This window comes from Scophthalmus maximus, chromosome 6, assembly GCF_022379125.1.
Source record: "Scophthalmus maximus strain ysfricsl-2021 chromosome 6, ASM2237912v1, whole genome shotgun sequence".
In the NCBI taxonomy this organism is placed as follows: Eukaryota; Metazoa; Chordata; class Actinopteri; order Pleuronectiformes; family Scophthalmidae; genus Scophthalmus; species Scophthalmus maximus.
The window spans coordinates 27,192,958-27,206,805 of record NC_061520.1 but is presented as its reverse complement, the minus strand read 5'-3'; the positions used below and the strand labels follow the sequence as shown (position 1 = coordinate 27,206,805).

The 13,848-nt window shown below is 39.1% G+C and overlaps 1 protein-coding gene across 1 annotated transcript in view; it reads left to right on the top strand.

Moving 5' to 3' along the window:
* Positions 1-13,848, top strand: part of LOC118309994 (copine-9-like) — a 171,314-nt gene that overhangs the window by 44,826 nt on the left and 112,640 nt on the right. Inside the window, exon 4 of the mRNA XM_047332947.1 lies at positions 6,762-6,865. Within this exon, the coding sequence (XP_047188903.1) occupies positions 6,762-6,865 (104 nt within the window). The remainder of the gene's footprint in view (positions 1-6,761; positions 6,866-13,848) is intronic.

The window sequence follows — 13,848 nt, the reverse complement described above, 5'->3', positions numbered from 1 at the left end:
TCAAGAATTAGAGGTGTTCACTAAAATGTTCATATCTGGTAGATATGAGCATTTATGGAGTGAACTGAAGGTGTGAATCCGAGCACTGACTCTGTCAACCAGCCTTTATCACAATGTGCATGAAAATAACACAAAACAACTTCTCTTTAAAGTATAACAGCATTTATTAACTTTAGCAATATCAATGTAAAATCAATACTACTTTTTTTATTGACAAATGTCTGAGCTAAGCTACCAATCATATATCATATGATCATCATATGAAAAGACAACAACAAGGAAAAGTGTGTGTGTGTGTGGGCACATGCGTGTGCCCGTGAAAAGGGGAGAAGGAACAAGATGGAGGACGTGATAAGTCACATGCCAGAGAAAGGTGGGGCGTGAGACCTCAAGTTAAACGGCGGCTGCCTTTAAACATGTGACTAACAAAGGAGAGATCGGGACGAAGTTAACTTCGGACCAGAATATCTCAAGCACCCACGAGTGTGTGTAAATGTTTGTTAGTAAGAAAGCAAGGGGAAAGCAATCAAAGCAGCATTAAGGTTCATGCAATGATGACTGAGGTCCAGCACCTGGTCTGTGTGACGCAGGGGCACAGCGGCTCAGCTGGTGAGCCCAGCGTCTCTGGTCTTTGTCAGACGACAGCGTGCTCAGTTCAGACACGATGGTAGATCAACACACAATAGTCCGACGTGGTCGGACACAAATCACAGTCCAGCAACACTGATAATAACATGGTTATTATAGCAGCAATAAAACAAGACACGGCGGTGTGGTACAAACTTCACAAAAATACACAGTAAGTTGAACTTACTGAAAGACACATAAATAGCCTATGTTATGCCCAGAAATAAAGCCTCTTACTGTACTCCTTTGCGGGGAAACAAGCGTGTGTGGTCCGTCCTCAGATACGGCGATACGTGAGCCGCGTGGTCCTCCGGATTTCGGATCAACCGGCAGTCGACTCGGTTGAAAGACTGTGGGTTCAGTTCTTTACTTCTGCTGGGATCAATCTTTTTTTTTTTTTTCTACTTCTTTTTGGAAAAAGTATTTCCGAAATTAGAAAATGTAAGAAAAAAAGTGCCAATCAGCAAGCTTAGGAAAACACATCTGTACTGCAGCACAACTAGAAGTAAAAACGTATAGCAATGAATCCACACACAGCACATATTTTAAAATATTACCAGAAATTTCAATTACCAGAGGTTTTGAATTTTTTTACTTTACTGATGAAGTTCCATCACGCAGTCAATATTTCGAAAAATATACTTTTGGTTTTGTATGTCAATGCATAGAGGTCACTACATGTAGTTTATCCATTTGCCCAGTACTCCTGTGCAGTGTAGCTGTCAACGGTCTGGTTTGCCTGATAAGGTCTCTAAGCGCAGGTTTTGGTTTTGTCCCAATGGTACCAAACCCTGGCACCCTCAATGCAACAAGACCAATCAGACCTTGGCAACCATAACTAGGCACAGCCGGCAAACTTACCTGAGCATTGCTTTTTCCAAACACATTGATTAGTCCTCGTCTCAAGGCCATGTTAAACCTGAAACTAACGGTTGCAAATATGAATAAAGCTCAAATTTAACCTGTCTTTCTTGTTGCAAGTGTATAAGTAGGACCTAAAGGGAAGCTGTGGCTCAGGAGGTAAAAACGTCCGTCCACTAACCAGAAGGTCGGCGGTTTGATCCTCGTATCCCCCAGTCCGCATGCCGAAGTTTCCTTGGGCAAGACACTTAACCCTTAATTGCCTCTGACGGCTCTTCTGCCAGCATATGAAAGTGACAGAAAAATGCGCAGTAAATAGCAGCGCTGTATGATTGTGTGTGAATGGGTGAATATGACTTGTGCTTTAAAAGCACTTTCAGTGGTTGATAAGACTAGAAAAGCACTACATAAATACAGTCCATTTACCATTTACCAAACAGGGATATACAGTATAAGAACAAAGCAATAGTCTACTGTAGTATAGGGAGAAACAGTAACGATCTTGAGCCAAAACTCAATGCAGTCTCTCACTTTTGAAAAAAATACTTGTGATTTCATGCAACAAGCTGCTGCCTCTATTTTCTTTTAAACTATTGAAAGCCCTAGAGTGCAGCAGTACAGCCCTTAAAGGAGACAAAGGAGAATAGCAGCAGAGAAAATCCCCCTGCTGTTCCGCTATTCCTCTTTACCCAATGATCCCTCAGGGGTGTTGCTGTTGAATGGTCTCAAATCCAACAAAGTCCACATGCCTGCTCATCATCCTCTGCCTCGGCTGCACTTGATTAAAACCCACATGCTCTGCTGATGGGATTTCTGCTGATTGTACATCTCCCCAATGCCTTAAAAGTATCCCAATTGCCTTGAACAGATCAAGAGTGTATGTGCACATGCTGGCCTCAAAGCCTCAGCATAGCTACATTTAGAACACAAATAAAGATGCCTGGACATAGAAAACTGTTTAGATGTAACCGAAACTCTGCTGTTACTGTACAGTAAGAAAGGAGCTGCTTGTGAATCCTTGCGCTTGATTTCCTTTGGGTGCTCCAGTTTTATCCCAGAGTCCAAAGAAATGCAAATGAGGGGAACTGGAAACCTGCATGTGATATGCTCTTTTCAGCTATGACCCTGTGTTGCAACACTGTAAGTAGGCATAAAAAAATGGATGGTCCCCTGCTCATCTGTCCTGATTTCGTTTTGAAATGGATTTTCAGAGGTGAAGGTCAGTTGATAACTTTGCACACATTTTCTTTAATATATATAAATATATTATATATATGTACATTATGTTTTCATTTTACTTAATTGCAATTTCATATAAGCTTTTTAATTGCACTAGGCCATCAGTATGCAAATACCCTTCAGCAATCAATAATCAAACACCACCACACCATGAAATGTATGCCATGAGAAAATAGTTAAACCTTTTATTCAAGTTTAAAAGGAGCTCCGTAATGTGAATTGCTTTATTATAGACCGCAGAGAGATGAAAGGAAACTGAAGAAGGGAATGTGGGTAAGATAGAGACTCTGACTAGCAACCAGAATTTCTTCCTTACGGTTGTATGCCTCCGGTCACCAGTCCAGTCAAGATGCAGTTTACATTTACCATTGCTGTCCAAACTCATGTTCTATATGCAGTGAATACTTTGAACCCAAAACTGATAGATTATTGAGGATTAGCAAATGTTGACGGGGCGTTTCCATTTTACTGGTGGAGCATTAGCCATCACTACACTTGTGTAGATCTTTTCCTGCTTGGCATCCAGCGTAGTCGGGAAGCAGGGGATGAGTTTCACTTTCTCCAGGGCTGAAGCGCTGTCTCGCTCAGGGACCAACCCCCTGACTTTCCGTAACAGTGTGACTTCTCTTTTTACTTGAGGCACTGTATTATATTAAGACAGACCACAACCGGCACCGCACATTCACTACTGCAGCCAGCTCTGCTTCTCTCCCCCTGTCGCTTGTTGTTTTGTTGTGCATGTGTAATGGTGGTCCAGCCAGTCAAGTGCTGTGCTTTGCAGTGTGTGTAGACCTAATTCGCGGACACGTTAAGAGCCAGCTAGTGGCTAATGCTAGCCCTTACAAGTTTTAGCCCCCCATTGAGTGATCCGCCCTCTGTTTTTCTTCACAAATCGCACCCTGCACATGATGATTGGATGAGTGTAAGAGAATAGTGTTATTTCAGTGTTTTCTCCACCCATGTTTTGTGTTCTGAGACTGTTAAGATGCACATTTTCAAAGCCGTATGTTTTTTTCTTATTTTACTTGAAGTGAGAAGAGAAAATGATTAGAGCACTTATTATTTTTATTTCCTCCAGTTAATTATGAAAACTGACAATTAACATTGTAGAAAAGTTATTGAATTGCGGGCCTTTTTTCTTTATTTGGTTTCACAGTCTGTTGTTGATAATAAGGCACCCAGCATACTTCAAAATGGCACTGAATCATAACGCAAGTTAAACATTATGGTCCCGGACCTTTGCTAGAGGAAAATTTCTCCAACCGGACCTTCTAGAATTTTAATTGAATATCCCTGGGCACAAAATGATTGGACCAGATTAACATCACACAGAATTTAATATTACACAAACTCTGCTCTCCTGCAGTGTAACTGATAGTTTTGGACATTTTAATATCTGGTATAAGGTCTGCAATAAACATGGACTTTCCTCGGGACAGAGCTTGAAGCCTTGCGACTGGAGTGTGGGGGAAGGGAGGCAATGGGCAATGAGGGTTTGTGAGGTGAATTGAACTCAAAAATCATATTCCTTGCAGTCGTAACTCAGTCGAATCTTAACAGCCACATATGAAACCCCCAGGCTGCTGTCATTCAGTGTGACTTACAGTTCCTAAGGAAATCATTATCTCTATCTGTTGGCCAAGACACTTCAAAACTGCGACTAGTCAGGTTTTTAAGTAATACCCGTCATCATCCTTAAGAATTCTTTGCACATATAGAGCTCTAAATATTTGTTATTATTTTTTTTGACCATAGAATAGAAATACCACTAACACTCAGTTTAATACAGAATGTAATCAGGGTACAAAAAGATTACAATGCGGTTTAATGCTTGTGAATTTCAATTATCCTCTTTTGTGTTTTCTTTGTTCACCACTTTCCTTTATTCTTTAACAAACCAACAAACAGACGAACAAACCAAAAATCTGACCTGTAAAATCCCCATTGGAACCATTACTAAGACACAAACCTCTTTCTGGTACATGTTTTGTATTATTATCTATGTAAATAGGGCTGGATAGTTTTCCATTAAGCTACTGTCAATGCTGGATCAAAAGGTCATGATGCAAGAGTGAGCTCAGAAATCTGATGTGAAATCCAATGGGAATATGATGAGCCTCTCTTTGTCCTGTACCTCAGAGAGAACCATTTACAAGTTAATACATACAAAGGGCTGTGCTCTGAGGAGCAATGGGGCCGACGGTGCCACCGCTGGGTGTTTTGGCAGCTGCCAGCTGAACAGTAGAGGCAGGACGTGTTTAAGTTTCAGTCCACGTCTGGCTCCCAACAAAACCGATATACTGTAGAGACTTGGAAGCTCTTTCTGTTTCGTAGATTGTCTTATTAATCCTCTTTCTTCCTGCCAGGTATATTTCATATCTGCATAGTATTAAGATATGGGTTATCCGGATTACAAGAGCAGTGGACATTAAATGCTTTTCTAGCAATTGGATTTATCATTGCCTCCTCTGATTCTTTTGAAACACTTTTGAAATTGACAGTGACTCCCTCCTTTTAACAGGCTGGTGAATCTACACTTCTCTGAAGTGCAGGATCATTCCCATACATTCTTTTTTGTTTCTTTCTTCAGCATCTAAACCGTCTTCAACCCACAAGTATGGCATCCTTTCTTCATGATGAAGCCAGCTTTAAGTCTGACTTATCATGTTGTCAATTTAACAAATATAAACTTGATAGGAATCCAAAATATGTTATAAACTTTATCTTTAGTGATATAACTCAAAGTATTCTTATTGTATTCTTATTCTTTGAGAAATAAATACTGTTCATTTACATGTTAAATAATTGTGTTTTTTATTCCATGAAAGTCTATTTATATCATTGTAAATCACTGAAAATATCTTTCAGATGGGTTTCTCAGCTTGTCTCAAAATGATATATTGTGGTAATGCAAAAGATCTGTGCCAGTCCAAGACAAAAAATGTCAGATAATAATTGTCACCGTTGCTGTTTAGTATTTTTTCCAACCACCTGCAGAGAAGACGAATGTAATTTTTCGGGACATCTTGTCAACCTAGTGTGGATGTAGTCTTTGTCCATCTGCTGTCTTGTTCTGAGCATGTAGCTGTGGCTTAGTATCGACGGTGCAGGTTGTGCCGTGCACCAGGGCGCGGAGGCTTATAAGGGCCCATGATGGTATTTTAATATATATATATATTTTTAATAATCACGTGTCGTTACCTCGGTGAGTTCCCTCGGCACAAAGCACACACATTGTCTGGACTCAGGATGAGCACTTTATTCTATGACACACACTTAACTCCAAAAAAGTGTCCTTAAATTCCCATGTCATGCCCTGCGCTTCCGTGCAGTGCCATGCCCTGCGCTGCCGTACTCAGCTGCTCCGGTGCACCGACACGGCACAACGATACCACTTTTTCATGTCCGATCCGATACCGATCTTGCAACCTTGAGTACTGATACCAATCAGATACTAATCTGATACAATCTTTTCTCCACTCGTAAAATAATATAATAATAATGCATTGTTCAGGATGCACTTTGCTTAACCAAGAAATTACGATGGTGTTGATCTACTCTCTCGTATTATGTATGAGTTTTAAAACTAAATAAACGCCATAGTAAATTGTTTCGGGTCACAAGTGAAGTTCCACAGTTGCAGCGCTCTGCAGCCAGACCTGCAGCTGACATGAAACAAAGGATTAAGACAAGGTTCAAGCTCATTAAAGTTGATCCCGATCAGTTAAAAATGCCTTGATCGGCCTGATACCGGGACATCCCTAATTTTTACTCCCAAGTTAAATAATCGGATAATACATTAACATGGCTTAGGTGCTTGGTTTAGTTTGTCCACTGCTCTAATCAAGTGAAGTCTGGTTTATAGAGGGTGCCTGTTTTTCATATTTGCTAGGTGTGAACTTGTAAACCTTCCAAAGAAGCAACATAACATCAGGACTTACCCTCCAGTATTTGTTGCCTTTCTCTCTCGCCAAATGCACAGATGAATTAGCATGTTGTTTAATGTCCCTCCACTCTGTCTCTGTTTCTTCTAGTTTGGACGGACGGAGGTGATTGATAACACACTGAACCCCGACTTCGTGAGGAAGTTTGTTCTTGATTTCTTCTTTGAAGAGAAACAGAATCTTCGCTTTGATGTGTAAGTGGGGATGTCTCTGCCTTCTCTCTATATAGCGCCGCTGTCTCTTTGTTATAGCAGAGACTTCAATCAAGCCTCCACCTATCCTGGCCTGCTGACTCAATCCCACTAGGTTTACAATCCGCCAGTCAATGCTGATTACAACAAGTATTTTGACTGGATTACTCTCATCAAAGTGTTAGATAGTTAATCATCAGTATCAGATAGTATGGCTCAAATTACTCTTGGCTCCTTGGGTCAACACCAAGAAAAAACACTAAACAAAAAGACAGAAAATAATTTCATTGCTGGCTGCCTAAAAATCACAAAGAGCTGAAAAGTTCTTCAGTTCCTTTTTCACATTGTCTGTTTAAATAACTTCATATTTCTTACATTCATTAGAGATTGGAGATGACACAAAAATGTCAGGTGGTATCATTCCTTGAAGTTTGGTCACTTCGTAGAAATGTCTTTTGGGCAGAAAATGCAGTCTTCGATTTCTCCATGTTTGATAATTAGCCTAAAAGTTAGGATGGAAATGTTGCTTGTATCTATCATCAGGGGTCAGACCCATCCACCCCAGGGTGTGACATCCTCCTACACAGAAACTCTCATTAACTCTCTGTAACATCAGGATTTGAACCTTTAGGTTAATTAAAAATTCAAGCCTAAATTATAACCAGATGATTATAATCATCTCTGTGGCTTTGATGGTCTACGTTTGGTAAATTTTCATGAGTCCATGTTGTTAAGGGTCAGATCATATGTGCTGATGAACAAGTATGTCCCTTTTTAACTTTGATAACAATTTGGCTGTATAACACTGTCAGTCTCTACGATGGCGTATTAGGGCCATTGTAGAAAAAGATTCTAAATTCTGACATCAAAGTCGTAAATTTACTTAAAAAAGCCCTTGGATATTCTCTGAGATTTAAGTGGTAAATTTGTGGGAAAAAATAGCAAAACTAAGAACAAAAACCTAACAAATCTATGAGATCTGCAAATAGTCAATTGTTACAAACAAGTTAAAACGAAAGTTGTCTGTATGTAGTCTAACAGTTTTTCTTACTTTGCCACAAATCTTGGAATTTGGCAAAGTTGTGTAAATGTAGCTGCTGGCGGAAACAAACCAGCCCCTGTCTATACCAAAGTTAAATCCACATGGCTAATTATTATGCAATGATGTCATCGGACCTTGTATGCGTTCTTCATTATTTCTAAATCAGTATTTTGATGTCTGGAATATGATTTATTTTATTGACAGTAGCTCAGGGAAATGTCCAGCCCCCGGGCACTGAGGTTTCTGAAAGGTGATCCTGAAGTGATAGTTCCTTAAAAAACAACACACAATTTTTCCGACTGTTTTTTCTTGTAAATTTGCGACTTTAATCTCAGAGAATATCAGAGTTTTTCTCGGAAATTCACCACTTTAATGTCAGAAATGTATAAATGTAAAACTGTAATGAAAGTTTTTTTTTCTTGGTTTATTACCTCTGTAATTGTTTTTTTTCTACAATTGCCCTAATACGCCATCGTAAGTCCCTAAACCTGATACCTAAAGTTATTTTGTAAATGTTAATACTCCACAGAAGATTCGATGATCCCCGACACCATGAGGTCGGCGTTTGTTGGACTGAGGGAAACATCTTGATAACAACTGCATGGATTGCAATTTGGCATGTGCATTCATGTTCCCCTCAAGATGAACTGCAATGGCATTGGTTGATCCTCTGACTTTTCATCTGTTGCCACCATCAGGTCAAACATTGCTACAGTATTTGTCGAATGAGTTTTTCTCTTGGGACAATCCTACCTCATAACTTCCATGTACCTCAGAATTAAATATATGTTTAGTAATATTAACTCTTGCTAACTAATGACATTCCCATCAGCCTTAGCTGTATTTTTTAAATCAATAGGTGAAATTTCAACACATTTCTACATCAAATCCTATGACACGGGTGCATAATGCAGGACTCCCATGAATACGATCCATCACCTATAAATCTAGCTTAAGCATTGCCGTTGGGAGCATGAAAGCATGGTGACAGCAGCATTTAGCTGTATAGCTTGTCAGACCTGCTAGCATGGCTTTAGACTCTGTTGCACTCAAAAACGTTTTTATTTCCTCACTGTGGCAGATCAAGAATAGCTTGCCTCTCCCTCATTGTTACACCAGCCTTGAGGAAGGTAATTAAACCTCAACTGCTCCAGCATGATTCTGTCTTTGATTCACAGACTCGAATAACAAAAAATTCTGGGACACAGGTCAATTACGATAAGCAGTACGTGGCACTGATCCTACTACTCCAGTTAGGTGACGTTATTCAAGGCTAAAATCAAATCTCAAATTAAGGAAAACCATCAATGTATTAACATGATGGAAAAAATGGTGATGGACAGACACTGGACAATGGAAATGGAGAGTTTGGAGGGAATTGGAAAGCACATTACAGGTATGTGCTCTTTGAACAGCCCTGTGTTTATACGTTTGGTTGATAAAAACCATCCAGTCATCATTCATGTGCTGAATGTGTTTCCAAATGTTCCATCTCCAATCAGTTTTTTTTGTGCGCATAAAAACAGCTGGAAACAACTAAAGTTTGTTTAGTTTCAAACTAAAACTCTTCCTTTCCATGTGAAGTCATTAACAGAAGAGAGTGCAGGTAGACAAACACAACCAGGAGGGAAAACTTTGACTTTCATCATCTTCATTCTTTCCACACGGATTAATGACCCAGGGGGTTCAAAGAAAACACTCAGTATGGGTCCAGTTAGAGGAGGAGGCCAAAGAGACCTCGGACCATCTCTGTGGGGTCATTAACATTGAAAATCAACAACACTAGGTGGAGGCATTGATCGAACCAATCCCATTCTTCAGTCAATACCTACAGATGCTGCATTCTGAACTAATATGTTAATTAGGAAGCTACACATTTGACATGTGTGTAGACCGAAAGTTGAATCAAGAGATTATTAACTGAGGTGTATACTTATATGTATATATGTGTGTGCAGACATGTATATATATATATATATATATATCCCTGATCTATATACACACGTATACATATATAAATATACACCTCTGTAATAATCTTCCTATATATATCTCAATGCAAAGACTGAAAACAGCAGTGAACTGACTCCACTAACATAGCCTGACATATTGTATTCCTCTGTGCCACAGGGCTCCATTGTTGTCCAGCAGCTACTGTACAGTATACACTTCACTACCATTAACACAAACTTATATTACTCACTTGAGGACCAACTGTGGATCGATCTGCCAGTGCAAATACAGCTGCAGTTGTACCTAACAAATTCAATATTTAGTCCTATTTGAGTAACATTTGCTAAAATGACACGTCCCAATAATTGGGCAGTTTCTGAGCTATTCTTTAAAACATTAAATAGAAGACTGTTATCAAGCTGGCCACGATCCTGATCTCAGGCCTTTCACATTCTGTATCTTCCATTATATGCAGTGTTGGTTAAATATGAATCTGGCACACAGAAAAAACATGATTGCTGCTGCCAAAATATTTGATACGCTGCTTTTTGCCAACGGGAAAAGTTAGAGTCGCAGCTTTGCAAATCCTTGCATTTTACCTGTCACTTGCAGCCAGATCATTTATTACATTCACACACACTAGTGTCTAGTGGACAAAGCACAGCAGCGCTCAGCAAATGAAGGGCTGGTATTTGATTGTTATTTATTTTAGCCAATACCAATCCATCAAAATATGCCTGGATCAACCCTGATGCAGATATATAGTTATCTGGGCACAAATCTCTTAATAGATCTATGATATATTTGTGATTTGTCTTTGAAGAAGTACATTTTCAATATCTACCAATCGGCCACAGACAGGAAGCTGGAAAGCTTTTAATTGTGTGTAAATGGTAAATGGATTTTAGTTTATATAGCTCTTTTCTAGACCAATCACAGTGCTTTCCAATACACACATTCACCTATTCACACACATCCATGCAGTGCTTTTATACACAGAGCTTTTTCTATCACACATCATTACAGCCAACAGGGCCAATTTTAGGGTTGAGTCTTGCTTAGGGACCAGGGGTGTGAATCTTCACTGGTCTCACGATTCGATTCAATTACGATTATCCTGTCAATGATTCGATTCGATTTGATATCCCGATGCATATCATTGCGTTGCCCTCTCAATTTTCTATTTTACTGAACATGGCTACATTTTCATCAGTTAATACAAGCAGTCAGACTCTAAGCACTCCCTTTCTTCTTTTATTTTATCCAAGAAAGGACACTTCTTGAATGTGGAAAAAAACCCTCAACAACAATTAAGTCTGAACACAGCAGACAACAGGAGTATTTACAACAGTAAATATTAAAATGTTAGTTTATATAGTGCACTTATTCATAAAAGAAAATATTTAAATGTTAAAATAAATGTCTTAACATTAAATTAAATTATAAATCAAAATAAATAGAGGCTAAGCTTACCATCTACATTATTAGTGTGAAAATGGTCATCAAAACAAAACATAAATCCTTATGTTTTGGAAAGGTGCAATAAATTACAGTACTGCTGTAACCTGTATACTACGAAACATCACAGGACAAGAGCACTTCCTGATTGTGACTAACATTACAATGAATATGGAACACAAAAGTACAGGTAGCATTGAATAGGGGTGTGAATCTTCACTGGTCTCACGATTCGATTTGATTACGATTTTCCTGTCAACGATACCCTTCAATTCGAGTGATTTTAAGTTGAGGTTTTATTCTGAAGGGCAGAACAGAAGTAGAGAGTGGATGCGCTGTAGTGTTTGACGGTGATAAATAAATTTGTTGTTGTTGTTCCTTCTTGGATCACGCTGGTTCATACGACGGTCTCCGTGTCATTATTTTGTATAAATGATACAGTACAGACGTGACAATAAAAGCTCGGTTACAGCATCAATTCTTGGCTGAGCTGCGTCCGCTATTTCCTTGACAGGCGCTACTACGGGAAGTAATTTTGAACTCTAAAACTTTATTGTCCGGCTGGACAAGTAACGGCAGTAATCTATTATCGATTATTGTCATTCACTGCATCGATGCAGCATCGTCCACTTCCGCATCGGGATGCATCGTAGAAACGATTAATTTCAGCCGCCCCCGTGAACATGTATATTTGTTCTGTTGATCAATAACAAACCTTTTCTACACTTTTGACCTTTGAAGTAACTGACAGAGGGAACCATTGTTGCTGGCTTGCACCTGCCATTGGCTCATAAGGTAATATATTGTAGTTCATCGACTAGCCCTGTAATTAGCTGTTTCGTCACCAGGCCTGTAGCACCTTTATTGGGGGGAAACGACCTAATCTCTTTCACATTTTAAAATTGAATGGGGAAAGGGAATAAGCTTGAAATTAATTCAGATATCAGAAAATCAACTGCATTGTTATTCTGGCTGTGTCCAAGTTTTTCATGGCACTGAGTGTTGAGTTTGAAGCTCTGCTCCCCTGGGACAGCAGCCGCCCCGCTTAGTGAGGAGTCTTAATCTCCTGAAAATGTAAATAATTAATTCTAAATTATTCAGCAAAATATAACACACACACACACACACACACACACACACACATACTCTCTTCAGAGCCTTGTATGTTGTGCATCACTGGTTTTGTTAGACACCACAGACGCTTCCTGAATCACTGTCCTTCACACTGTGCAAAACTCCCACTGAATCCATACAGACATTATATTCAGGGATTTCACTGTTAAGGTGGAAATAATTGATTCTCTCTGCCAAGGAGGTTGTTTTTTTTTATCAGCAGGATTACATCAACTTAATGAACTGGTTTACATCAAACTTGGTGGAGGGATGGTGCCTGGGAAGAGCCCATGAAATGTTGGTGCAGCTATGGATTAAGTTCCAGGATTTTTTTTTTTACTTCCTTTAATGTTGAAAACAGATTTGTTATTTGCAGGGAATAGAGCACTGATCTAGATTTTCCCTTGTTTAGGACTATGTTTTATAACAAATAAATAATTAAGTTTATCAGACCACTTCCTTTTTTCTTTTACATTTCTACTATAGGAACTAGTAGAAACTCAACTAATCATGAGTAAGATTGTTCGTCCTTGGTGGAGGTAGGTGTTCTACATTCGACCAAAGTAACAATTCAGAATTTTTAATGGTGTTGATACCTAATGTTGAGCAGGGAACACTGATTAATCATTAGAAGCTTATAAAATACAACACTTTTTTTCTTCCTTGATGAAAGCTTTTTTATAAAGAACTTAGGTGCAACTTTTGTAGAAAAACTTAAGCAAAAAAAAACTTAAGATGTTTGAATCGTAGATCGAAGGGGCAGTAAGGAATTTTGAAGAAAGCTTGTTTTCTCGTTGTTGTTGTGATTTTGTGGTTTGTTGTGAACCTGCGACCTCGGGTGTGGGAGACCGACTCGCTAACCACTAGGCCAAAAGCCCTGAGTTGCAGCACCACCCAGCTTGTCTCTTAGCATGTCAATGCTTGATGTTTACAAACTGCACTCACAGTGTTGTTGGTGCGACCCAAGCTATTTGTTTTTCAATTTACAGAGCCAGAGGCCTGTACTACGAAGCAAGGATTTTAGAAAACTCTTCTGCTCTGCACCTGCAATTTTTACACTCATTTAAGATGCTCATTTGAAATACAGTAAAAAAAGAGACATTTATCATTGATTTGATTCTAATCTGCAGGTCTTTATGTGACATGTAAAACCTACAGTAGCACCTAGACTAGAAATATGGAAGTTCAATGTAGTTCAGCTTCTGTGCTGCATCACTGAATTGTGACTTTTTGTTCTTACTTTCCTTTAGCTTTTTGATCCATGTTTACATAGAGCAACACAGAGGTGGAACCTTTTTATAGTTGGATAAAGACTGAAGCTGAATGAAGATTTGATCAAAGCAGCTTCAGGTGCATTACAGATTCATACTTAAACAAGTCATTTCTAACAGTTGGGAACAGATGTTTTCCTTTTGTTTAG